Genomic DNA, 27452 nt, shown 5'->3' with positions numbered 1-27452 from the left:
CTTGAGCCGCTTCTCTCACGATTCATTTTATGTGGTGCTTACATTGTTCAAGAAGTTATACATAGTATTCGAGCTCGTTGGTCTTAAAAACTGCTATCGAAGTAAATTAAAGTGCTTCGGGCTTGGGCACTTAAAAACCAATCGATATTTAACCCTCACCTATTTAGGCATTTCTTTTCAGCGTCTTACATGTAGCGGAGGGGCGTAGAAGCCCTCAGCCATTCGGCCCTTGATAAAAAGAGCCAGAGCTTCGCTGAAAATTAAAAAAGAACGAGCTGCTCGTGACGAGAGAAATCCGATGATTTGAGAGTCCTGGTCATCGCTGACGAGAAAAAGCCAGTTATTTTTATGTCCTGGCCAATGCTGAGATCCTAGGTCACTGGTTGACCTCCCAGATCAGGTTTTAATAACCCAAAAGCACGGAAAATTGGGTCCTGCTAGAATTCCTACAAGTGAAGTTTGCTGGGACTTGGCTTGCTTCTGACTCCGAATTTGCACTTGCTTTGATCAAAGATGATGTATCAAAGCATTTGGGGTAGGACGGGTCACGCCAGATCACCCATTAGTCGTTCTGCCGGCTATCCATAGAATGTTAACCAGCACTTACAGCCTTGCAACATATTGCATAGGCACTATAACTGATACCTAAGTATGCCTAGTTTTCAAATGCTAAAATGGGTGCTAAATTTCAAACCAACACTTCCTAAAAACCACAGTAAAAAGGTGTAAATTTAAGGAAGTTAATCGAGATCATTTCAAGTAAATGACCTTAACCTGAGTTTCACGTGACCTTGGCACCCACAACAACCAATGAGACAAACATTAGATGGTATATTTCACATGTTGTCACGTTGCTAATCAAGAAACGACTATGGAAACGCACAGAAGATGTGCGCTGACTTTCAATTGCTATTCTGGCCTGACACGATCTTGAGAAAAATAATCACAGGTTAAAGGTAATTTGGTTCGGGGATTTAAAATTCTCAGACAAGATGCAAAAATGATAAGGGCTATTTAATTTTCCGGGAAGTTGTAAATTTGATTAACTCCAGGGCACCAAAGAATCGTCACAATCATTCGCTTTGCCGCGATTTATTGGTGAAAAACAGGGGGCGCGGTCTACTTGCCTCTACTTATATGTGTGGTGAGGGCTAATATTCATTTTATCTGTGTTGATGAATGTGGAACAATTTCTATATGAACTGAGACCAGTCCATATGAGGCACTTTGGGAGGCACTTTTTTGTACGAAACGTCTGGTTTTATTCGTATTGTTATTGTATTGTCATTCCCTGTGAGAAAAAAGGATAACTCTTCAGTTAGTAACCATAACAGCGAAACGGCTTATTGTAACACAATTCACTGTGTATACGAAACCTATACTAAATCCCTAAAGGCTAACAATAATTATATTTACAACTTTTAAACAGATACAGCTTATACAGCTTGGGCATACAATTTTTTTCTGCATTAAGATAATATTAATTTATCTCCGCAGAATATGGTAAATTAGTGCCATGCTGAAGTTCGCTTTCGCAGCGTCTCCTCCAGGCATTCCACAGCTCTCGTGCCATTTTGGATCACGGAACATGGCTGGGCGCAGGACAGGTCGTCTGCGAGCTTGGACGGACCACGTGACCACCTCCTCCACTCCCCCTCACTCCCGTCCCCTTCCCCAGCAGGGCGTCCGATCTAACCGCGCCCCAGGCAGTCGGCTCGGTCCGACCCTCCCCATGGTCGAGCCACGGCCCGGTGCCGCCTGGGTTTGTGCCGGGTGCAAAACTGGAGCAGTAACTAGCGCCGGAACTAGTAGTCAGCACGACCATCGTCAGATGGCAGGAGTAAATGGAATAAGCGGTTCCAGGTTTCAGAAGGAATGGGGCAGGAAAAAGCGCTGAAAACAATGTTTTGCTGATATAGCCATAAAAAGTTCACCGGATTAGGAGAGCAGCACATCAGTTTAAAGCCCTTCAGATGGTGGTTTTAATAAGCACACAATCATTTCCCAATTCGCCTCCAACGGTGTCACAGGCAAAGAATACGCTGAAATACTAGTGTGTACAGAAGCAACTGCGGGTCCCTGTACCGGACTGGTCTGGTGCATTCTCCTATATAGGTTTCGTCGTGTTGGGTAGTTTCGCACAGCTTACAGACTATCCTGTACACTACGCTTTTTGTGGTGCACTTCCCCGGTAGTCCATTTTCACAAGTAGGTATGGCACTTTTTGTTGCCGGATGGGCAGGGTGGTCTGGTAAGGGCCGAGGAGATCAGTTTTGTTTGAATCGAGTTGTCATTAATCCAAATGGGCTTGACAGGAATTTTGGAGCCGCGGATAACGCCGTTTACTCGGCGTACGATCGTCTCATTGATGTAAGGTAAACGCATGTAGATCTGGTTTTCATTGGCCAAAGTACGTGTTTTCTTGGTTCCTTTGCTGTACTTTTGTTTCCTAATTGAATGTTTGATAAGGCTCATAGGATATCCATTTTTGCTGAACAATTGTGAAATGATCTCGATACTCCGTTCTGTAGCGGGTTTGTCTGAAGAGACTCGAATAGCCCTTTGAATTTCTGCGTTGAGTACCGCTTTCTTTGTCGACATGGGATGAGCAGAGGTGTAGTGTAAGATGATCGGTGCAGCCATCGGTTTGAAATACAGTTCTGTGGTGTAGGTACCTGAAGGGTGTACGGTGATCATAGTGTCTAGGAACGATAGTGTACCTGTCAGTCCTGTGTGATCCATTGTGAGACGAATAGCCGAGTTGTGGGTGTTCATCAGGTTGAAGAAATGGTTGAGGCGGTCGATACCATAAGTCCAGACTCCTAATATGTCGTCAATGTAGCGCACATAAAATGCGGGGACTTGTGTCATAGAAGATAGAAATGTGCTTTCAAAAACATGCATGAACGCTATAGCTACTGGTGGGGCTATCCTATTGCCCATAGCGATGCCGGTGGTCTGTTTGAAAAGTTTTGAGTTGAACCTCACGTAGTTGTTTGTGAGGACGTGGCTGAGAAGGGAACGGATATCACTCAACGTCAAATTGAAAGTGTTAATCTTGTCTAAGTTTGATTCTATAAGGCTTATAACAGCATCTATGCCTTGTTGGATGGGGATGCTTCCGTATAGGTTGCTGACATCAAAGCTGAAAAGAATACTGCCAGGTGGAAGGCCGTTTGGGAAGGTATCTTTGAGGCGTGCGAGGTAACATTGGGTGTTGTTTGAATGCGCTGGAATAAATGAAAGAATTTGTGTCAAGATGCATTGTAAAAACCAAGAGAGTTTGTCTAGTGGATCACCGCAGGCAGATACGATCGGACGCAGAGGGTTACCTGGCTTATGAGTTTTCGGAAGACCATAAAACTCAGCAGTCCTAGAGTGCTGCGGTAGAATCTTTTTTACGATGTCATCCGGGATCTTGTTCTCCAGCGTCTTTTTTATCAAGCCTTTTGTCTGCTCCTCGAGCTTGGTAGTCGGGTTTTTGTCTATTGGTGCATATTCGCTGACGATAGACTCCGCTTTAGAGACGTATTCAGCTCGGTCCATGATGACGAGGCCTTTACATTTGTCGGATCGTTTGACTATCGTGGTGTTGTCGTTCTTGAGAAGGTTAAGTTCTTTTTTCTGTTCTTTGGTGTAGTTCGCAGGCTCGTGTTTCTCTCTTCTTTTTGATCCCCTGTAGACGTTGAGGATTTTTGACTTGACGGTTTCGAGAACCCTTTCTTCAGTCTGTTCTATGACAGGGGGCTGCCTGGCCCCACTGTCACCGAAATTGGGTCTAGGTAAGCCTTTTGATACTCCATGAGGTGGTGGTTGACTTGGTGTGTCCATGCCGTCTATGTTATAGTCCTGGTTCTCAGTTTTGGCTTGTGCGCCTGGCTCAATCATTTCCTTCTTCTTTTTCCAGAAGTTCTTCCACTTAAGGCTATAGAATGCTCGCTCGAGACCCGTTTCTACTTGGTTCATGAGAGTGGGGGTAGTCTTCTGTGAAAGGGCGTATTTAGGTCCTTTTTCCAAAATACTAGCCAGTTGTTGGCTCACTGTTCGATGAGATAAGTTCACGAACCGGGGCTGACTGGGTGTCTTAGTCGCCATTGTCACGTTGATCGGATCATTTTGTAGTCCATCCTTAGGATTTGTTGGCAGGGTTGTATCGACGAGAATGGATGTTGTAGAGTTGTAATATGACTCTGTCATTAATGGACAGACTGATGATGCTGTAAAGCGAAAGCTCATTCTCATATTTGGCCTATTTTACAATAAAAGTTTTACATTTCTGCCATGTTATTGATCATTTTCACATATTTATAGTTTTATCTTTATGAAGAATGAAAGCCGTAGATAAATTCCGCAAAAAATGGTTATGCAGAGGTTTGAAACATTTATATTTTTAAGAATACTGTTGCTTGTCATGCAAACGTGATGATTGGAGCTTGGAGGGAATTGAATGTTCTTTCTAATTATAGCATTTTCATTTGTCAAACGCATCAGGTTAAGCAGCCAATCCCGTGTTATTATGTAGTGGCACATTATGGACAAATACCATTTTCTCCAGCGATTTGTTCCACCTTGTTTTTGATCAATTAGCTTTTCACAATTTTTCCATGAGAAGCGGTACTTTTCCCTTGCCAATACGCATTGTTTTAACTCTCTCAGTCTGACGGTCACGCGAAAATAAAATAAAATCCAAAATCCACTTAAAACGGCACTTTTTGAAATAAAAATGCCCTCACATGCGCACGTGGCATGTGCCATCCACTGCACCGCACACCTTTCCATAGCCCGTTCGATTATCTACACGATGCTGTTTTCCCCGTGACGATCGGGAGAACGGCTACTGAGATATTGCACGGACACCGAACCCGTGTCGGGCAAATTTAGCCATTTTTGCCCGATTTTGCAAGCCGATTTATACATGTAAGGTCTATGACACGAATTTGCACTTTTTGGGCACGCGCCACGCGCTCACTATTGATCCGATCGACCCCTCAAAGGCACGTTGCCCATCCTTGTTCTATAAATTGCGCAAAGTTCAGCGCGCCAGGTGCGACGGTCTGACCTGCAACCCGCGCTACGTAGCACCAAGTCGCGACCTCGGTAACCGACAGAAACTACGTTACCACGAATAGTAATATAGGCAAGCGGCTGCGCCACTTGCTTTGCTACGTGGCATAGGAAAAAAAATTGCGGCACCAGCCAATTTGCTTTCGAATGGTGTTAGATTCAAATCGATATGTCGTCTAGAAGCATAGATATGGACGGAAATGTGAAGAGAATTAAAAAAACTGTTCTGAGGCTATGTTGGATGAAATTTGGGTGATACGGGATCAAGACGGGTCAAAGGGGTCAGCCCCGGTCACTTTGGGCCAGGCCAGGTCACATAGGCCACCTCTCGTCCGATGGGATCACCCCGGGCCGCTGTTCTACTTTTGCCTCCACCACTACCCCTACCCCTACCACTACCCCTACCACTACTACTACCCATACTCCTACTCCTACCACTATCCCTACCACTACCCCTACTACTACCCCTACTGTACTACCCCTACCACTACCATTACCTACCACTGGGTCATGTCAGGTCGAAGAATAATTGGATCCAATAAATATTTTTTTTTTTAATCAGACTTTAGATGTTCTTCTAGCCCTGCTCCTATTCGTGCCATTCCATTACGCTTAATCGATTTTGTCGGGAAATGGCGCATTGTGACAAATATGGCGCATTGCAGCGAACGCGGCGCATTTTCACCCGGTGATTGAGCATGCATCTTTGCACCAAATTGCACCCATATCGGACCATATTTGACATAACTGTGCGATTTGCGACAAAAATGACGCCCAGTGAACAATGTGACGCATTGCGGCAAACGCGGTGCATTTGTAAACTCGTATCACAAACTGTTCCCATTGAACGAAATCAACACATTCTTTCGCCACCATTTATCAAAACAAATAACTTGCCCATCCGCCAATGCGAGGCACCCGCCGCCGATCGGCATGCATTTAATAGCAAAGGTCATCGATCCCGACTCGCAATGAAGATCTGAGAACCAATCAAAATTTCATTGGCGTTCTTCCAGCGCGCCCCACACGCGCGAACTGTGCACCCCAGCGAGTGGAAACCTAGAAAAGGCGCTGACCCGTGACGTCACCTATAATGTGTGCAAATTTCAACCCCCTACGCCGTACCGTCTGCCCTGTAGGCGTGACAGATTGAACCCACTACACGGCGTGGCGGACAAACAGACAGACAGACAGACAGACAGACAGACAGACACACAGACAGACAGATGGATCCTGTTCGATTAGTTATTTAGACAAGCGGCTGCGCCACTTGCTTTGCTGCGTGGTAGGAAAAAAATTGCGGCACCAGCCAATTTGCTTTCGAATGGTGTTCGATTCAAATCGATGTGTCGTCTAGAAGCATAGATATGGACGGAAATGTGAAGATAATTTAAAAAAGAACTGTTCTGAGGGCGCTCTTGGATGAAATTTGGGTGAAACGGGGTCAAGACGGGTCAAAGGGGTCAGCCCCGGTCACTTTGGGTTAGGCCAGGTCACATAGGTCACCTCTCGTCCGCTCGGATCATCCCGGGCCACTGTTCTGCTTTTGCCTCCACCACTACCCCTACCCCTACCACCACCCCTACCCCTACCACTACCCCTACCACTACCACCAGTAAAACGCCTTTTGGGGCGACCAACGGAGCGAGCGAGAGGATGGGCCTTGCACGTGCGAAATTGCGAGGGGGTACCTCCAACTAACTTGTGCACTGCACCCTACTAACCGGTCTTTAGCGATGTGCCAAATTTCAGCGCAATCGGCCTAGCCGTTCTCGAGATCTGGAACCGGCACACTGCACGTGCGCACGTGCAAGCGGGGTCCAAACTGACTTTTGCACGGCACCCTACTAACTGGTCCCCAACCGTGTACCAAATTTGAGCGCAATCGGCCCAGCCGTTCTCGAGATCTGGGAGCGCCCCCTGCACGTGCGCACGTGCTGTAGCACCCCAACCTTAACACATGCAGATGAATTATCTGATGGAGACCCAACTGTGTACCGAGTTTCAATTCAATCGGCCCAACCGTTGTGCCGTTATTGAGGTTGCAATTTTGGGGGTTCTTAAAAAATGTCCAACTTTACCACGCGCCACGTGCGGTGGTTGGCAAGAACGCATGGTGGCCATCACACGTCCAAGTGACATTCAGTAAAGAAGGCCGCTTGTCAATCGGATATCCCGTTCCTAAGATATTAGCTTTTGAAGAGCGTCCCCACGGCCGGCCGGCCGGCCGGCCGGCCGCTCATACTCAGGATTTTCCCTTAATTCAGTATGAGACTCCGCTCGCTTCGCTCGCTCCGTAACTACCCCTACCACTACCCCTACCACTACCCCTACCACTACCACTACACCTACCACTACCACTACCCCTACCCCTACCACTACTACTACCCATGTTCCTACCCCTACCACTACCCCTACCACTACCCCTACCACTACCCCTACCACCAGTATAACGCCTTTTGGGGCGACTAACGGAGCGAGCGAGAGGGTGAGCCTTGCACGTGCGAAATTTCGAGGGGTACCTCCAACTGACTTGTGCACGGCACCCTACTAACCGGTCTCTAGCGATGTGCCAAATTTGAGCACAATCGGCCCAGCCGTTCTCGAGATCTGGAAGCGGCACCCTGCACGTGCGCACGTGCAAAATGGGTCCCAACTGACTTGTGCACGGCACCCTACTAACTGCTCCGTAACCGTGTACCAAATTTGAGCGCAATCGGTCCAGCCGTTCTCGAGATCTGGAAACGACCCCTGCACGTGCGCACGTGCAACAGCACCCCAACTCTGGCACATGGATATGCATTGCCTAGTGGGTGCCTACCTACATGCCAACTCTCAGCGCAATCGGCCCAGTAGTTACCGAGATATTGCAACAATTGCAAAAGTGACACCTCTTCGTTTTGCACGTGGCACGTGCATAAGGGGTCACCCACATGCATCGGGAATAGTGCAATACTTGGTAGAAGGAATGAAGCTACCCTACAAAAATTACCGCATGTAAATCGGTCAAGTGGTTGCTGAGATATAAGCCTCGCAAAAGCGTGACCACGGCCGGCCGGCCGGCCGGCCGCTCATACTCAGAAATTTCCGTTAATCTAAGGAAAGACTACGCTCGCTTCGCTCGCTCCGTAACTACCCCTACCCCTACTACTACCCCTACTACTACCCCTACTACCACCCCTACCCCTACTACTACCCCTACCACTACCACTACCCCTACCCCTACCTCCTACCACTACCACTACCACCAGTATAACGCCTTTTGGGGCGACTAACGGAGCGAGCGAGAGGGTGGGCCTTGCACGTGCGAAATTGCGAGGGGGTACCCCCAACTGACTTGTGCACGGCACCCTACTAACCGGTCTCTAGCGATGTGCCAAATTTGGGCACAATCGGCCCAGCCGTTCTCGAGATCTGGAAGCGGCACCCTGCACGTGCGCACGTGCAAAATGGGTCCCAACTGACTTGTGCACGGCACCCTACTAACCGGTCCCTAACTGTGTACCAAATTTGAGCGCAATCGGTCGAGCCGTTCTCGAGATCTGGAAACGACCCCTGCACGTGCGCACGTGCAGCAGCACCCCAACTCTGGCACATGGATATGCAGTGCCTAGTGGGTGCCTACCTACATGCCAACTTTCAGCGCAATCGGCCAAGTAGTTACCGAGATATTGCAACAATTACAAAACTGACACCTCTTCGTTTTGCACGTGGCACGTGCATAAGGGGTCACCCACATGCATCGGGAATAGTCCAATACTTGGTAGAAGGAATGAAGCTACCCTACAAAATTTACCGCATGTAAATCGGTCAAGTGGTTGCTGAGATATAAGCCTCGCAAAAGCGGCCGGCCGCTCATACTCAGAAATTTCCGTTAATCTAAGGAAAGACTACGCTCGCTTCGCTCGCTCCGTAACTACCACTACCCCTACCACTACCACTACCACTACCTACCACTGGGTCACTGGTCATGTCAGGTCACATAATAATTGGATCCAATACATAGACTTAAAAAGTTCTTCTAGCCCTGCTCCTATTCGTGCCATTCCATTATCCTTAATCGATGTTGTCGGAAATGGCGTTTTATGGCAAATGTGGCGCATTGCGACAAACGCGGCGCATTTTCACCCGGCGATTGAGCATGCATCTTTGCACCAAATTGCACCCATATCGGACCATATTTGACAAAACTGTGCGATTTGCGGCAAAAATGACGCCTTGTGACCAATGTAACGCCTTGCGGCAAACGCGGTGCATTTGTAAACTCGTATCACATACTGTACCCATTGAACGAAAATCAACACATTCTTTCGCCACCATTTATCAAAATCAATTTTACCATCCGCCAATGCGAGGCACCCGCCGCCGATCGGCATGCATATAGTCCACAAAGTTTTTCGACCCCAGCTCTCAATGAAAATCTACGAACCGATCAAAATTTCATTGGCGTTCTTCCAGCGCGCGCCACGTGCCAACCGTGCACCCCAGCGAGTCGAAACCTAGAAAAGGCGCTGACACGTTCTGTCAATTATAAGGTATGCAAATTTCAGCCCCCTGCGCCGTACCGTCTGCCCTGTACGCGTGACAGATTGAACCCACTACACGGCGTGCGGACAGACAAACAAACAAACAGACGGATTCTGTTAAAATAGTAAAGGTAGATGTGCAATAAACTGGAACTATAGTCTGTTCCATATCAAGCTTGCAGTCGGAGTTTCTTCGGCAGATCGCTCCTCCGCTCAAGAATTTGCGTCTTAAAATGTAAGAGCTGTATATACAGAAATTACGCACTGCTTTCAGCAGGGCACTTCGGCTGCAAACTTGAAACGGAACAGAGTATAGTATTAAACGCCAAATGCCCAAAGGCCAAACTAGCCGGGTGCACCAGTCATTCGGCATGTGCCTAGGCAGAGATGAGTGACCGACGTCAACTGGCCAGCAATGGTGACGCTAGTTGGTTGGTCTGCTGCAGGGAGAGCTGGACAACATGGACGCCAACATCCAGCTGGGTATCCTGGAGAGACGCCTGGCCTCCATCGAGCAGAACAACTTCGCGCTTCTGGAGTTCGTCTCTGCCCAGCGAGCAGAGGTCGACTACGGCACTGTGCGTGGTCACGTGATGCATACCGTCTACGAGCATAACAAGCGGCTGATGGAAGAGACGGCCGCCGGCCGCGCCACCCTCTGAGGCGCCCTACAACTCCGCCACTTCACTGTACTTCCTTCCCGCTCCACCCTATATCTCTGCCGCGCCACCCTCTGAGGCGCCCTACAACTCCGCCGCGCCACCCTTCAACTCTGCCGCCCCACCCTATATCTCTGCCGCGCCACCCTCTGAGGCGCCCTACAACTCCGCCACTTCACTGTACTTCCTTCCCGCTCCACCCTATATCTCTGTCGCGCCACCCTCTGAGGCGCCCTACAACTCCGCCGCGCCACCCTTCAACTCTGCCGCCCCATCCTATATCTCTGCCGCGCCACCCTCTGAGGCGCCCTACAACTCCGCCACTTCACTGTACTTCCTTCCCGCTCCACCCTATATCTCTGCCGCGCCACCCTCTGAGGCGCCCTACAACTCCGCCGCGCCACCCTTCAACTCTGCCGCCCCACCCTATATCTCTGCCGCGCCACCCTCTGAGGCGCCCTAGTCCCTACAACTCCGCCGCGCCACCCTTCAACTCTGCCGCCCCACCCTATATCTCTGCCGCGCCACCCTCTGAGGCGCCCTACAACTCCGCCGCGCCACCCTTCAACTCTGCCGCCCCACCCTATATCTCTGCCGCGCCACCCTCTGAGGCGCCCTACAACTCCGCCATTTCACTGTACTTCCCTCCCGCTCCACCCTATATCTCTGCCGCGCCACCCTCTGAGGCGCCCTACAACTCCGCCGCGCTACCCTTCAACTCTACCGCCGCACCCTATATCCCTGCTGTATTACCCTTTGAGGCGCCCTACAACTCCGCCACTTCACTGTACTTCCTTCCCGCTCCACCCTATATCTCTGCCGCGCCACCCTCTGAGGCGCCCTACAACTCCGCCACTTCACTGTACTTCCTTCCCGCTCCACCCTATATCTCTGCCGCGCCACCCTCTGAGGCGCCCTACAACTCCGCCGCGCTACCCTTCAACTCTACCGCCGCACCCTATATCTCTGCTGTATTACCCTTTGAGGCGCCAACATCTGAGGCGTCCGTCACTCTGCCGCTCATTTGCTCTTGATTAATCAAGGCCGTATATAGAAGGTAGAATGATTGGCCGTTTCTTTACATCGGTGACCTTGAAAAGATAACGTCAGCGGGTGCTTGTTAGTCTTCACCATTATTTGAAGTTGAGGATTTTAGCCTTTAACCCGCGAGTTGCTGGGGGGGGCGTTAAACGCCCCCACTTTTTTCGCCGGGCCATAGCATAAAAACGGCGCGCCGCAGGCGCGCCAAATTTTGGGTACCTGTAGGGAATTGATTGAAGTTTATTGTGACAAAGTTTCAAAAAAATCGGTCGGAAAATTTTTGAGATATCGAGGTTTTAGTGACGTCATGATTTCCGAGTTTTCGACCAAAAACGGCATATGTTCAAAAAATCATATAAAATCACAGAATAGACATACAGACTGAGACATGCCGTAAACGCCATTAGACTGCCAATACCATGAACAATCAAATGGCTATCTTCGATTATTGATTATCGTTCCTCATTTTCCAAAATCTTGAACTGAATCTCGGCAATTTCTCGTGACTTCTTCACGACCATGATACATGCATTTCTTAAATTTAACTTTTTGAGCCAAACACGTACACATATGATAAAGTGAATGTCACCATCGTGTTCTACGCCCCAAATTACCCATGAAACATGTGTCACAGGCTGCGAATATCAGTTTTGATTTTCGGGGATATGTGCCTACCCGGTTGACCTGACCTTGACCCTGACCTATGCATGACTGACCCCTACATGGAGCTGACACTCTTGTAGGCCTTATATGATGGATTGTGCACCGTTTTGACAGAGCTGATGACGAGAGGCGCCCATTGCGAAGTCCTGAAGTCCATGCTATTGAAAGCCCGATTTCAGGTGTTTGACCTGACCTTGACCCGACCTGTGACCTCAAAATTCAACTTTAAAGTATTCATCTGAAGCGTCTCGTCGCGTTCTTTTGTTTGCCGCCTCGTGCGTTTCGCTGCGCCTATTGGTTCTTGAGTTATGGGCTGGGGGCGTTTAACGCCCCCCCCCCCCCCCAGCAAACGGTTGGTGGCGAAATACCCCAGCAACTGCCGGGTTAAGGCAGTTTGATATAAACCTGTGGGCTCCCATAGAGCCTAAAAACTAAAAAGATAATATGCTGCACAGCAATGTCTTTAAAATCGACAAAACTTTGACACCATATGACGTCATCTGTCCCTTGAGCCCTCCTTATGTGGCAGCAATGAACCGTAAGCCCCTGTTATTAATGGGAAATGAAATACACATTACGAACGGATTCGCTACCGTGCATAGCATTGTAATCCGTCCGTATGAGGCACATATTTCCTGTGCACGGGCAATCCACGTCAAGTCGCCTGTCCCGTAGCTCAGTTGGTAGAGCATTGGACTCACGGTAGTGAGAGCCCGGGTTCGAGACGCTCCGGCGCTCGATATGTGAGACTCCTGACGGGGATGGTCTGTGGTTGGTGGGAGTAGCCGCAGCCAGTTGAAGTCAGTTGAGTAATGAGTGGGACAGGCCGTATCCGGCTTTGAAGGGCACGTTAAACTTTGGCATCTAAACTCTCCCGTTACCCGGAATTGCGCGATCGGACGGTAGGGTTGGGGTCCACGCAACAAGCTGTGCTTAGCTTGGGCTCCGGGCTCCGGCTCTGTCAATCCGTCCATTCAAACATTCGAGCTAAATTTATAAAAAGTCGAAAAAATCGGCTGTTTTGCACCTTATCATCAGCGATTTCATTATAAATTTGTAAGTGAACCCCTGCGTCGCTTGAGCATTCGGTTGATGTTCCTTACAATTTATGACGAGCCATCTAATTCAGGGTTACTTTTACAGGAAAAGTTGAGAGAGGGAGTAAAGTTCGGGGCAAGGGCGGATCCACGGGCATCTGAAAGGGGGGCCCAATGCCATTAGGTTTTCGTTAGTATGGGGCCCGCAGAATCTTACCTACCTCCAAATCATATTCTCTCAACGGATTTCGGCCACTTTATGTTGTAAGGCTGCAAAATATAAATTTGCTAAAAAAAAATATACGTACCTTTCAGGGTTGTATACGACTCAAATTTATGGTGAGTCGATTCAAAAGAGTTTTTTTTTCTAAAACTGAATCGACTCGACTCATGATTCCAAACACTTTTAATGAAATGATTCGATTTAACCCGGCAGGCAGTGGGCCTCCCGGCCACCTTCCGCGCGGTGCGGGGGGACATTTACCCCCGTATCTCCGAAACTACTGGACAGATCCGTAAAAGTCAAACGGCGTTCGATAGCCCTGTAAAATTTGTTAAATACAAGGTTGCACGGACTAATTTTTACTAAACCTACCAGAATATAGTTTCACGGTTTCATATTTAAATAATTATTCAATCAAAATTTCTTTATTATCATCTCGTAATCATATATAAGCAATTTCATAAATTAACTTTCAATTTGCTTGCCTTTTACTAGCAAAATAACTTTCTAGTATTTGGTCAACATAGTGGTGTAGCAGTAGGAACCATATCTGGCAAAACCCCAATACCTACATACAGCAGAAAAGCAGCCACCAGGTGTCGCTACAGTCGCCGAACAGATGTCGCGCGCGTCGCCAATCGCCACACTACCGATTTCCGTAAGGACGCATATGTACGGATATGTAACGGAAAGTCGCCCTTAAGGATTACGCTTACATCCTTTGCTTATAAGGTTGATGGTTGGAAATTAGGAGGGACTCGGCTATATTCGACCACGGATATGGCTTTATTACATGATGAAGAACATGTTGATAAACGTTTTTTGTGTCATACCAGCACAAAACTATTTTTAATCATTTTTTTAATAGACGTTCTGCCGTATCTTTCAGTGCAAGGTGCCGTCGGTCATCCCCGACGTTACGTCACGCCGGGGATTGCCAGATTTTCCTACTAGACTTCGACTCCCCCTGATTTCATTGACCTCGGGGTCACCGTTGACGTCACAGGTCAAGTCAAAGATAAAATGTTTCACCGTTCACGGTCTTCTAGGGAATGCGCAATAACATCGAGTAAAACGCATTTTGTCGAAAATCAGCGATAGGGCGTCAGTTGCCTAGTACATATTTTGCTTTTAGAGGTCACTGATAATACCAGGTCAGGTCATAGGTCAGGCCAACAAGGGTCAGCACATGAACCCAACTTTACTATGGTTGTATGATGCATATGTTATGGACAATTTTTCATTTCCAACTCAATGGTGCTGGTTATAAGATCATCAGGTACGGTTTAGGTCACTTTCTGGTGGTCAGGTCAAGGTCAGGTCAAAGAAGGTCAAATTTCAAAGTTGATAGTTTTGCATAAAATGGGTATTGATTCGACGCATCTCGTCACGGGGAGTCTAATGGTGGCCTCTTTGTTTTGCGCTACGTGGTCTAGAATTGCTAAAAATTGAGTTTGAAAATTTGACGTCATCAATTTTGAAGTTTTTTTTTTCGCTAGAAATTGGCCAAAAAAAGAGTTATCGATCTCAAATTTGTATGTGGATAGAAGATGGTGGGTACTATCACATTTACGGGGTGTCCCATAAGTTCGTCCTCACCTTATATTTGCATGCAAAACAGGATACATTGCGTTTTAATATATTTATGACCCGTCAATGTGCTCCTCAGTTCATGGGCAAACACATGAATATATGCTGCGGTATGCCAGCCGGCATGTTTGGCAGCATAGCAGGCTCGAAGTTAGCCCAGACTGACTTACCATCCGCCGTTAGCTCCTGGAGGCTGGAACAGCGCTTCGCTTCGACAAGCCACGATTTCAGTATCCCCAACGTATTTTCATGAAATTTGGATCTGATAAGTTGCCTGACATGTGATCTTGCGACAGACGCCTGTCACACTCTCCTGGCACCGCTTTTGAGCTTTCCTTGACCTGTTCACCGATGCAGTGTCTCGCTTGAAGATGGGCCGACGACCTCCCGGATGCCATTTTCTCCTCCAAAAATATGTTCATATTTGCGGTTTGAGTTAAGCTGGAACGCTGAGATTCCTTCCAGATCTTCTTGGAGAAGCATTCTGCATCCCAAAACTGTTTTTGGAGTACCAACCGCATCCTGGTCAGCGTCTGGACGCCTATAACCCCACAATACCGTGATCTTGGCCTTTTGCATAGGAAAAAAGCGGGACAAAACGAAGGCCTTCTCTTTCGCCTTTATGGGGCTGTTTTAAGATTTGGACGAGTGTTTCATCTCGAACATGGACTAGATAGTCCAGATGACCACATTGATGTCATCGGCCCTCCAATTTTTTAGCCTGAGGCCAGGCATAACGAAACACATGTTTAGCCATTTTAAGACATTTTCGACTGTTTTTAGTCCTCCGGTAAGTCTAAAGCTTAAGTCACCCTGAGTTATGTACCCCGAAAAAATTCTTAGACAGCTGATAATCTATCCTGAAAAGTCAGCTTATCAACTTTCAAACGTTTTAACCTTTTTGATGGCCACTTTGACGCCAGACAGTTTTGGCCACATGGCTTACTCCTGAGGCCTGACTGGAAAGAGGATAAACTTGCAGTGATTGACTCCCGACAAATCATCGGCGTCACTTGTTGACTGCGCGTACAGTTAGCGACAGACATTGGCTACAGACTGCTTGGCTTCAATCACCCTCAATCGTCACGAATGGTCATGTGCTGACTTAATACCGAGACGTACCTGTATCGGAGATCTCTATGTTGCGGCGTTAGCCACCTCTGCAGGAAGTGGACTTTCTAGCAAAAACTATTTTGTCTAGAGAAATTAGTTACTGTGGCGCATATTGTTACCAGCCATGGCAGCCACACAAGCTCAGTTACGAACCAATTTCAGCGTGCCTTTAAGCAGGAGAGCCTCTAAACGTAAAATTTAGGTGAGAACGAACTTATGGGACACCCTGTATTCCGTTTTTCGAAATTCAAAAACTTTTGGATTTTTCGGCTATTATATCCAAAAATATATTCTTTTATTTTTGGAGTTCAAAATAAAAAAATCACAAATTCGAGATAAAAGTTTTATAGCCTTTTTAATTCTACACCTTTCATGTCCAAAATATTTTTCTGTACCTATCTCTAAAGCTGTAGACCTGACAGCTCTTCCCGCGAAACCTTTTTTCGGGTCGAAAATGGCAGAAATGACGTCACTCCGACGTCATTAGCGGCCAACCTAGCAAAGCCTTTGAAAAAAATGGTCACAATGTGTAAAAGCTATTCACGGGAGGGTACTGAAAGTTTGGTGACGATCGGCGCAGCGGTTCTGGAGATATATCGAAAAAAACTAAAGGGGGGGCAAATAAATGCCCCCTGCCGCCTGGAAGGTTAACACTCGCAGTGGAAGGGGGGCTCATTTCGCCCACCCCTCCTGTTTTTTCGCCAATACCTTTCGCCGCAAACATAATATCAATGTGAAATTTCGGCTACTTGTCCAGAAATGAATTGCGGATCTTCTCGTGCCAGAAATAAGAAAATTGGTTCACAACTTTTCTAGTAATAGCGGTGTAAAGTCAAACATCCTGCCGCCGCGGCGGCGCGGCGGCCGGCGCCAGCCGTTACGCGCTGCCTGAATTGTAGATTGTGCCGGGGTGGGATGGTTCCGTCTTTATATCGCGCTCCTAATCCTTACCGCAGATTATATTCGATTTCCGTCAAATTTTGTGAGAAGACTAAAAAAATGTACAGGCAATCTTATCGTAAAAGAATTTTGAAAATCGGCCGGTATTAACTTGAGTTATGAGTGTGTAAACACAAAATTGTGATTGCCGCGTTTCCTGCGTCGGCCGATCCCGCTTCAGCCGGCGACATCTTACTTAACAGGCTTCTAACTGCCACATTTATTGTTGAATTAACTAGAAATTCACCATGCCTACTTACAAATGTATGTTCTTTCGTATAAAGAAAGAAAAACAAAATCGGCCGGTAACTTTTTCAGTTATCGGCGTGTAAACGCAAAAAATCACTCATATAGCAGATTTGACCACATTTGACCTCATTTGACCTTGAAGATATTGGCCAAGGGTCATGAAATTCACACACAACAGAGTTCCCCAGGGCCTCCAACTACCCTCCAAATTCGTCTTTCTAGCTCCAGTGGGAGCTGAGATCTTAAGGGGGCGACATCCGCCCCCCCCCTTCCACTGGGCGTAGTACTCGCAACCCTTCCACCGTGCGTGTTAATGCAGGGGAAATGTGGTCTCCAGGGCTCAAATAAAGCTCCGTCCTGCCGATGAGGTCGGCGACCACGAATGCTATAACATTTCCCAATGGTACGACCAAAAACGCAAAATATGAAACAAATTTTGAAAAATATCTTTGAAAGCTATATAAATACTGGTAAGAATATTGACATAGCCTCAGCATCACTAATGCGCACCATTTAGTCAATTGTCATGGTTATTTCCACGGTACAACCTGGACACTGGACGGTGGGCTAACATACCACTGTTGTAGGATAAACTACCACCTTCCGTACACGGGAATACTACCACGCTTCCCCATCGGCGCTCGTCGGCGTTTTCTGTGCGACCACCCGTGTTAAACCAATGGGGAAGAGTGGTTGTCAAAATCGCCGACGAGCGCCGTTCATTGGTCGCCCAGATGGTCTCCTACTACGTAGTAGTTACGCGGCGTGGCGGGACGGGACGCTCACCCACTGCAACTGCACCGGCCGGCCGGCCGCCAGCTGACTGCCGCCGTGGGGGAAGGGACGCCGAGGGGAGGGGTGGCGTCCGTCGGGTCAGCCAGGGGAGGGGTAGGGATAGGGATTCGGGCGCAAAATTTCACTCTTGTTTGTTATGGTGTATTTAGGCTGCGTTCGGACAGCCCGGTCACTGCGTGGAACTTCCACGCCGAGGAATTCCTCACGCTAACACATTCGGTCAGTGCGAAACGCTATGGCCAAACGGCCGAAAGGCGTTTTCGTGAGGAGCTCATCGGCGTAGAAACTCCACGTGGAAACTGGGCTGTCCGAACGCAGCGTTAGCGATCAAACCACTGCTTTTAATCCATGTTGTACTTAATTGCAGATTCGTGTACATTGGTGGCGCTTTATACGGGCTACGGGGCTGGGAATAGCAGCATTAGAAGGCTTAAACGTTCCATTGCGTGTCCGACAACAAGAGCCATGGGCAGTTGGCACTGGGCAGCCGGTGGCGGTGCTGGGACGCACGCACTATCCCGGCCAGCTTCAGAGTTCAGTTTAAAACAATAAGCTCTGATGTTTGCGCATTGTGTTATGCCACGTTTATGCCAGATGTTAAATACACACGCACTGCTAATTAATCGTTTGTGCTTATTTGTTGCTCAGTGTTGGGTCGCATCAGCGCTGGCATAATGACGCTGACTGATCTGAGCACTGCATTGGAAACAGCGGCATTGATGTCTGAGTGAATGGTGGCGGCGAGATGGCTGTGATCCACACTTGGTGCTGGCGTCCGGGAACATAATATTCATTTGTGCAATATATGTGTTCACATTATCGCTTTTCACAAACGTCAACCTGTCATACCACGAACATAATATTCTGACGAAGGGTATATTAAATGATGGGTAGGACGACCTTCGGTAGAACTTTCTAGTAGGTCTCCACCGGCCGGCTGCAGCCGCGGCTGACTACATCCCCACGGCTATGGGATGGGGCGGCTGCAAATATATCCAAGAGCACGGCTACGGCTGTGGCCATGACTGTGACATTTCAAGCTTAATTTTAACCGTCGCCAGGCGAGGGCCTTTTTGTTTTCCACAATACGGACGGCGAGGGGGTACGACGCCCCCTTGGCGATTGGCTCCTATGCACTTAGAAACGCCAAATTTACAGGGTAGGTGGGTCCATAGGAGATCTCGCCCTTGTGAAAATTTGGTGGCTCTAAGTCGATATTTAGGGGGGCTTTAGGGAGTATAAGTGCAAAAATTTCGCTATGAAATGTCAAAAGTTTCTCACCTATAACTTTTTATCTGGTAAAGATAGAGCAAAAATAAAAGCACCAGTGGACTCAGGATGTCCGTGCGCATCGAATGTTATAGTTTGTTACCAATTTAAGTGAACTTAAATGTTCTTAATTAAGTAAACTTAAAGTAATTAATTAAGTTTTACTTAATCAAAATGCATCATATTGCATATCATTCGAACCGCCTGATCACAAGGAACACAACGACGCCGTTTTTGAAGCTCTAGCCTCGTTGTGTGCCAAGTAATTAGCAAAAAAGTAGTTGGACCTTAGTTGACCTCAGTTGACCCGACCCAAGCGTTCTTGTAGCTTGCAAACACTAAGTAGATGTAATTCAAGGTAGTAAAACACAAAAACGTTAAAAGAAAGCACAAATCTCTTATCTTTATACATTCGGGCAAATTTCCTTAAAAATTGTCATGAGCTCTAGATGACCTCAGGTCAATCGAATCTGGGATGCATATGATGGCACTCGGTAACTTGAGCATATACTGCAAGTTTGAATCAAATCGATGAAGAACTCTAGTTTCCATGGACAAAATAGTGCATTTCCAGTGCCATTTTGACAATGTACCGGTTTTTGTGACCTTGTGACCTGACGTCAGGTCACTGGAACCAAAACTCTTCGTCAAGTGACAAATAAATGCTCCAAGTCGTGTGTGAAATTTGGCAGCGCTACGTGCTATAGCACCCACGCTATCCACGAAAAACTCTGTCATTCAGTTGCCGCTAAACTAGTCCAATTTTCCTCTGACCTTGTACCGGTTTTTATGACCTGAGTGCCATTGCATAAAACTTACGGCACCAGATATTTTACGAATTGTTTTAGAATCGTACTTATTCTACGCCAAGCTGTTTCGCAAAGGTCTTGAAAATAATACGGAGAGTGAGGAATTTACTCCAGCACATGACGTAACTTTTGGGGGTTTCTGTTGCATAAAACCTACGATTTACGAAAAAAATAGTTCGCCGAAGCGCGCAGAAAATGTCGCAGATGCACCAAATGTGTAGAAGTCGTAAAATATTCTACGGAGGGGCTCCGTAGATTTTAACCAAATATCGGCTATTGCAGCTGTTTGACGCCGAATTCCAAGTTTTTGAGTCCTTATACAGCTATGAATGCACATGAACGTAACTCCTTTACACACTGATGCTTTCTTATCCTCAAACAACTTATAGAAAGACTGCAACCGCACCTCTCATTTCTCAACCAATGCAATAGCATGATATAAGCAATGGTCGTACCGACAATCGTACTACAACGGTGGTGACTGACGTTAAAGCACGCTCTTAGCTCGTTGAGGGAACTGCAGACGCATTATTCATCAAACATATCAGCCGTGTCGATGTTTATTTGTGGTTCCCAAACTCCGTGGACGATTTTAGTGAACATCCAAACACACTCGCCTCAGATTCTAGTACGTATGTACCATACATATTATTCAGAGACAAGGGCGGCGCCACCGTGGGGGCAGTGGGGGCAGACTGCCCCCACTGGTAGGAGGCCGTGGGGGCAAGACTATGTTTTTGCCCCCACAAAATTTGGCTGATGTTGAAAAGGGAACAGAAGACCAGTGCAACATTCATGATAAGCGGTTATAATAGTACGCCTGTTTTTGACGGTCCCCGTATCAAGTGCATCAGCAAAACGTTCGTTCTCGGACCGTCTGTCGCATATCTCCTACTCCCACTCATTCTCCTACTCATGTTCATTCACCGTGATTGACTCCCGACAAATCATCGGCGTCACTTGCTGACTGTGCGTCCAGTTAGCGATGGACATTGGGTACAGACTGGTAGGCCTCAATCACCCTTAATCGTCGAGAATGGTCACGTGCTGACTAAATACCAAGACGCACCCGTATCGGAGACCTCTATGTTGCGGCGTTAGCCGTCTCTGTAGGAAGCGGGCTCTCTAGCAAAAGCTATTTTGTCTACAGAAATTAGTTACTGTGGAGCATATTGCTACCAGCCATGGCAACCACGTAAGCTCAGTTACGAACCAATTCCAGCGTGCCTTTAAGCAAGAGAGCCTATAAACGTAACATTTAGGTGAAAACGAACTTATGGGACACCCATCTCACGTGCTTTCAAGCATTTTTGGGATGTTTCGGTTGGTTTCAGGTTCAGTCCGAGCTCAGTCTGGGTTTCGGTGGTTTTGCCCGGTGTGTGCCCTCAGCTCCGTTCATCCAATTCTGGCCCAAGGCAACGCAAGAGCGCTGCCGGCATCTAGTACCTAATTAAGACATGTTTCCCATCATTTAAATGAATGCTTAGACTAGAGCAAAATGGATGCCAGAATCGTGATCAGTGGCTACGAAATCATCACAAAGGACTTTTCATGTGTCAAAGTCAGGGGCGGATCCAGAAAATCTCCAAGGGAGGGGCCATTAGAAACCAGGAGGCCCCCCACCTGTTGGAGGCCCCATCTTCCCACTTGTTGGGCCCCCCCAAAAAAAAACTGCGTCTATTGAGCTTATCTAGCTGTTCAGTGGATGCGAGTGGAGGCCCTCTGTGGAGATTAAGAGGTCCTGTGTTGGCGAAGAGGATATCTGTGCAAGCTTGGAGTCCCTCTGTGCAGGATAGGAGACCTTCTGTGTGAGTTAGGAGACCCTCTGTGTTGGCTAGGAGGCCCTTTGTTCGGATGCGAGTGGAGGCCTCTGTGTAGGCTAAGAGATTTTGTGTTTGTTAGGACATCTGTGCAGGCTTGGAGGCCCTCTGTGCAGGTTAGGAGGCCCTGTAAAAGTGGTCATCTCTGTGAGTATAAGAGACCTCCAAGTTATGAAAAGCTTTACCAATCTTCTAACAAAGAAGTCTTCTCAGCTAGTCTTCTAAGAAATAACTAAGTGGGTAGGTTAAAAAAACTCATCGGATTTCGGCCACTTTATTTTCAGGAGGCCCCCTTTTCAGCTTTTTAACTTTTTATTTTATTTTTGAAAAAAATCGGCCAAGGGCCCCCATGGCCCCCATGGCCCCCCCTTGTATCCGCGCCTGGTCAAAGTCAACCAAAGGTCATTCGAGGTCACATGAGTACCATAATAATTTTGAATGGCAACATCTAGGGGCAAGTTGCTCATGGATTTTGCAGATTGGCGTATCAGACAACAGTCGGGTCACCTCAAGCTTGCCCCCACTGGCGAAAATTCGTGGCGCCGCCACTGTTCAGAGAACGTCTGTGTACCAATATACGGCCGCGATTCAAGTTGAGCTAGGGATCCACGTTAACCTGACATGTCACTGTAATCGTAACACGCAGAGCGCTTCTTTAAAAAAGGAACAAGTGATGCTGAGCTTGCACAGCCTCACTTTTCCCGGGTGCGCCAACACCGGGATAAGACGCTGCTGATAAGACGGTTTCGACGAAGGTAGTGACTCTTGGCGTAGCATCCGCCATCTATCGGCGATTTATCAGAGCCCTCTGTCGGCTGAACCCAGCGGGATTCTTCAACCTTCATGTAGAACAGCCGAATACCGTGGTCAGAAGACTCCTCCACGAAGTCGGATAGAAATTCCTGAAACAGAAATAAAGATGTCGGTAAATACCAGAAAGACAAGAACGAATGGATTGAGAGGAGCTCATAAATTCGAAGGCAAAGTGGCTGACAGAGCATGAAATAGGAGAGAGAGGATTGAGGGAATCAGGAAAGAGGCGATACATAGACAGGGGCGGAAAAAGTAAATCGAGCGAATAATGAACTTTTTATGACACCATGTATCTCCTCGCTCTCAGATTTCTTTTTATGCAAGTATAGAGGTCTGTGCCCTGCTATACTGGTGCAAAGTTGACTTTTTAAAGCCAATTTTAACCAGTGCCATTTAATTAAATTTAATTAGCCATTTAATTAAAGCCAGTGAATTGAAAGTTATGTAATAAGCAATTCACTGGCAGATTCAGAATAGTCCAGTAGGTATCTAGATGCTATACTGATATGCCCTTAATGCTTACGTTTGAAACTGAAAAATACCTATCACGCAAGTGTTGGGGAGCGGCGGCCGTTCGTATCGGCCGCCGGCAGCGTGCGCCGGCGCTGCAGCCTGCAGTCCCTGCCGGCTGGTGACGTATTTGACGTGGCGGCCGCTGATTGGTCGACGGGCGCCCAGCCCCCCTATATAAGGCGGTGCATCGCTGGCGGCGGCAGACCTATCCGACCTTCTATCCTCAGGATACTGAAATCCTTCTCCTCCACGCCGCAACCCCCCTCCGGGCTGGACAGGCAACTTTATCTCATGCGGGCTGCTCCCTTGGAGCGGCACCGCTGCTCCTGAGGGAGCGCACCCCGCAGCCGGGTGCAGTGAGTGCCTTGGGGCTGGGTGGCCTGTCCTCTGGACGGGCTCAGCCCCGGCGACTCACTAGGGTGCCTGCCCAGACCAATGTCTCCCCCTAATTCCTATCATCCTTCCGGCTCTGCAATGGTCTTGTCGACCGAAAGGGCCTAACCCAACAAAACAAACAAAACAATGGCGGCGGCAGTCGCTGAGCGGGTTGCTCGGCGAGGGGTGGGACTAAATGCTTACTTCGAAATCTAAGCTACGTTGCGGCATTGGCGGTTATGTGCGGCGTGTATGCCGCATGATTAGTAAGCGGCGACCACTAAATTAAAGACTCAAACGCTCCGACCGGTTCTCAATGAATAACACTGCATACCAAAAATGCCAACCGCTCTCGTCATAAGATATTCAGCTTTAAATAACTAGGTTATCTACATCATCATTTTGAACCAAATTAATACTTTCAACTTAACTCACTCATTCCTTCCTTTGTTGTCTCCAAACAGTCTTTCGATTGTCTGGAAATCGTATGCTAAATCCCGTACCTGTATGCGACTGGTGCATATAAAGGCCAATAAAAGAATTTGAATAGGCTCTGGCATGCGATTTCCTGGCTACCCAAAAAAGTCTGTTTCAGTCTTGCTATCAAAACATGACCTCGCCCGCACAGGGGGGGGGGGGTTGATGCAACCCCCCTAAGGTTTTTCGCGAATAACTCGCTTAAAAAGCGGCTGATCGCGACGAAACTTTCAGTACCCTCGCATTGATCAATTTAACACCCATCCTGAAAATTTCATGACCCTGACCCAAATGACCTTTGACCTGTGACCTACTTTTCGAGACCATGTTTGGCCGGAACCGCGATTCAGCGTATGTCGGCTCGCATTAGCAGCGCGTTTGCAGTCTTTTCGTGGTTTCAAGCGTTCAAACATGTGATATGATGTTGCCCCCATGCATTAGGGTGGGTGTCAAGGTCACCTGAAGGTCAGGTCAGGCCATTGACCTTTGGTGACATCGGTTCACTTTTTCGAGTTTGACATGTTTCTAGGTCAGTTTTTTCGAGCTGAATTCGAATTAAGCAACCACATGAACGTTTACAAAGTAGTTTTGGTGCCTTCGTAACATGTTACGAGGCTGTCAGAGGCGGTTGACACCTACTACAAATACCTGGCAGGACCTCTACTGGTTGACCTGACCTGACCTAACCCGACCTGGCCTAAATGAATGAAGACATCATCTGTGATCAAAACTAGCATGATATTCGTGATCAGCACCCCGAAAAACCCCATAGCAGCCACACTACGACGTTCTAACAGGTCCCAATTTTCCCGCCTTTTGGGTCATTGACCTGACCTGGAAGGTCAACCGATGACCTAGGACCTTAAAATTGGGTATCATCGGCTTTCTCTCGTCACGGGCAACACGCTCGTTTTTTCCGCGAAGCTCTAGCTTGATCAGGAGCGAAACGGCAAGGGGTTATACCTTATACGTTCGCGGCTGAGTATTAATTTGGTTCAAAACAATGATGTAGATAAGTTAGTTATTTAAATCTAAATATCCTATGACGAGAGCGATGGACATTTTTGGTATGCAGTGTTATCCATTGAAAACAGGTCAAAGCTATTGAATTTTTAATTTAGTGGTCGCCGCTTACTAATCATGCGGCATACACGCCGCACATAACCGCCAATGCCGCAACGCAGCTTAGATTTCGAAGTAAGCATTTAGTCTCACCCCTCGGCGAGAGGGGCTCGGGGCTGAGCGGTTGGCTCGCCAAGGGGAGCTCGGGGATGAACTGGCGGACAGTTGGTCCGGCCTGATGGGCAGTCAGTGTACTAGCGTGTAATGAGCCGATGTGCATAGATTAATACATTAGTTAACTGAGCCGTGGTGTTTACCCGAGAATGCGTGTTCCGAACAACTGGCGCGGTCGGTAGGACGGTTCGGACACTAGCGGACACGCATTCGTTGGGTTGCACCATTTAAAGTAAATTTTTTATTTCTATTTTATTTTGAATCGGCTCAGTAGAGTAACGTAACATGGAAAGAGAAATTTTACTTTTAGCTAACTTTGAAAATTTCACGGGGGTAAATAATCAATCATTGGGTCGGTGGTACCGACGGTTTCGGGCGAAAACGATCGCGTTCTCAGAAGAGAATCGGCTGCAGGGCCTGGTCAGCCTGCTGCAAGATGGCGCCCTGGACTATTTCGCCTCGCTGTCGGAGGATGTTCAAGGCAACCTGCAGCAAACGGTGGCCGCGTTGGAAGCCCGCTTCGGCACAGCAAAGAACGCGATGCAGGCGCACGCTGAACTAGCGAGCATCCGACAGCAGCCCGGTGAGGCGACACGCGATTTCGCCGACAGGGTGCGCCAGGCAGGCCGGGAGGCCTACCCAGGGGCGAGAGCCGGCGACCCGTCCGTGGAAGCGACCGTCGTCAGCCGCTTCGTATGCGGCCTCCGTGATGAGCAGCTGCGGATGGAGGTGCTTACGAAGGACCCGGCCAGCCTCATCGAAGCCGTGAAGGTCGCCGATAAATTCGAAAGGCAGCAGGACGCACTCCGAGCAATGCGCCCGCCCAGCGAGGGCGAGGCGTTGGCGGTTCAAGACCGAGGCGCGCCCGGCACTGCGCGGCTGGACGCGCTGGAGAGGCTAATTGGAGAGCTGCAGCGCGCCCTGCAGGCCCTTGAGACGGCGGGAATGCGGGATGCCTACCGCACAGGGCACGGGGCAGGGGCGAGGGCCTCCCAACGAGGGCCACCGAACCCGAACAGGCGGGTTAGCGGGCGCCGCTGTTTCCGTTGTAACAGCCCTGACCACTTGATCCGTGACTGTCCGGCGCGGCACACACACGCAAACGAGCAGGTGGGGCGGTCCTTCCCACGCGGTCATCAGCAGGCGGGCCTAGAGTGGGCGGAGCGCCCCCGTGGTCCGTCTGAGGAGGCCGGCGGATGGACGCGGGACGCCTTTCTCTCACCAGTGCGGCCGTGGGGGTCAGCGATGGGCGGGACGCCCGCCTGCCCCGGCGACTGCGGCTGAGAGCATGCCTGCCCGCCCGGTGATGGAGGGCCCCACAGCGCACGCGGGCCACTGGCAGCGGGGGGACACACCGGCAGCGGGGTGCGACCGTGAGTGGCAGCGGAGGGTGGCTGACCCACCTGCCTTCTACAGCATCCCCACGGCAGGGCAGCCCACACAATCGAGGGATCGTAGCGCGACAGGACAGGGGCAAGGGTGCCCTCCTACACCGTCGTTCGTGTGCACGGTAAGGTCAGAGCCGGCGGGCAGCGAGGCTCCGCCAACATCCCAACCCCCGCTCGATGGAATCGGGCATCGCGAGCAGCCGGGGACCGCGAGCACTGGTTTGGTGAGGCGCTGCGCACAAGTCTGCGCGCGGGCGGCGGCCCTTGTGTGTGACTGGCACCGTGCGAGCCGTCTTTCGGTCAGCGGGACCTAACCGACGGCTACAAAGGCCGACCCTAGTGGCCTCACGCGTGGGCCCAGTCGAGCCCGACGCGTCCGGGGCGAGCCGTTGCGGGGGCGGGCAGCCCAGCAGCGACTGCGTCGAGGTCACGGTGACCTCGAATGGGTCAGAGTCGGATAGCGTGAGCCGCGAGGGCGGGTCGCCCAGCATCGGCATCGCAGGCCAACCTGACCGGCAGACCGCCCCGGCCAGCGGCGAGGTCAACTCGGCTGGCGATGTGGCGGGCGAAGAAGCACGCGCCATCAGCCGTCCGGGCGTCGACGGCGACGCAGGGGACGCTAGTCCGGTGGAGTGGAGCGGCACGCAGAAGGCGCAAGACGAGAGCCCACCACACAATCACGCCCGACAGCGCCTCAGCCGTCAGACGCCTTGCAACACCTCTGTGCTGGAAAAGTGGGGCAGGGCCTTGGACTCTGGAGGTCAGAATGATCGAGTGGTGAGGCGGGAAAGGCCCGCCCCACCTCCAAGGGCGCCGGTGCAGATCGAGCCGGCCACACGCCCCTTCGAACGCG

General features: G+C 49.1%; 1 protein-coding gene across 1 annotated transcript in view; it reads left to right on the top strand.

Annotated features, from left to right (window-relative positions):
* Nucleotides 1-10711, top strand: part of LOC122379422 (intraflagellar transport protein 74 homolog) — a 439917-nt gene extending 429206 nt beyond the window's left edge. The window contains exon 16 of the mRNA XM_043361638.1: nucleotides 10037-10711. Within this exon, the coding sequence (XP_043217573.1) occupies nucleotides 10037-10252 (216 nt within the window). The 3' untranslated portion in view covers nucleotides 10253-10711. The remainder of the gene's footprint in view (nucleotides 1-10036) is intronic.
* The last annotated feature ends 16741 nt before the right edge of the window (nucleotides 10712-27452 follow it).

This window comes from Amphibalanus amphitrite, unplaced genomic scaffold, assembly GCF_019059575.1.
Source record: "Amphibalanus amphitrite isolate SeventyFive unplaced genomic scaffold, NRLGWU_Aamphi_draft 000077F_arrow, whole genome shotgun sequence".
Taxonomy (NCBI): Eukaryota; Metazoa; Arthropoda; class Thecostraca; order Balanomorpha; family Balanidae; genus Amphibalanus; species Amphibalanus amphitrite.
This window is presented reverse-complemented; position numbering and strand designations above follow the sequence as displayed.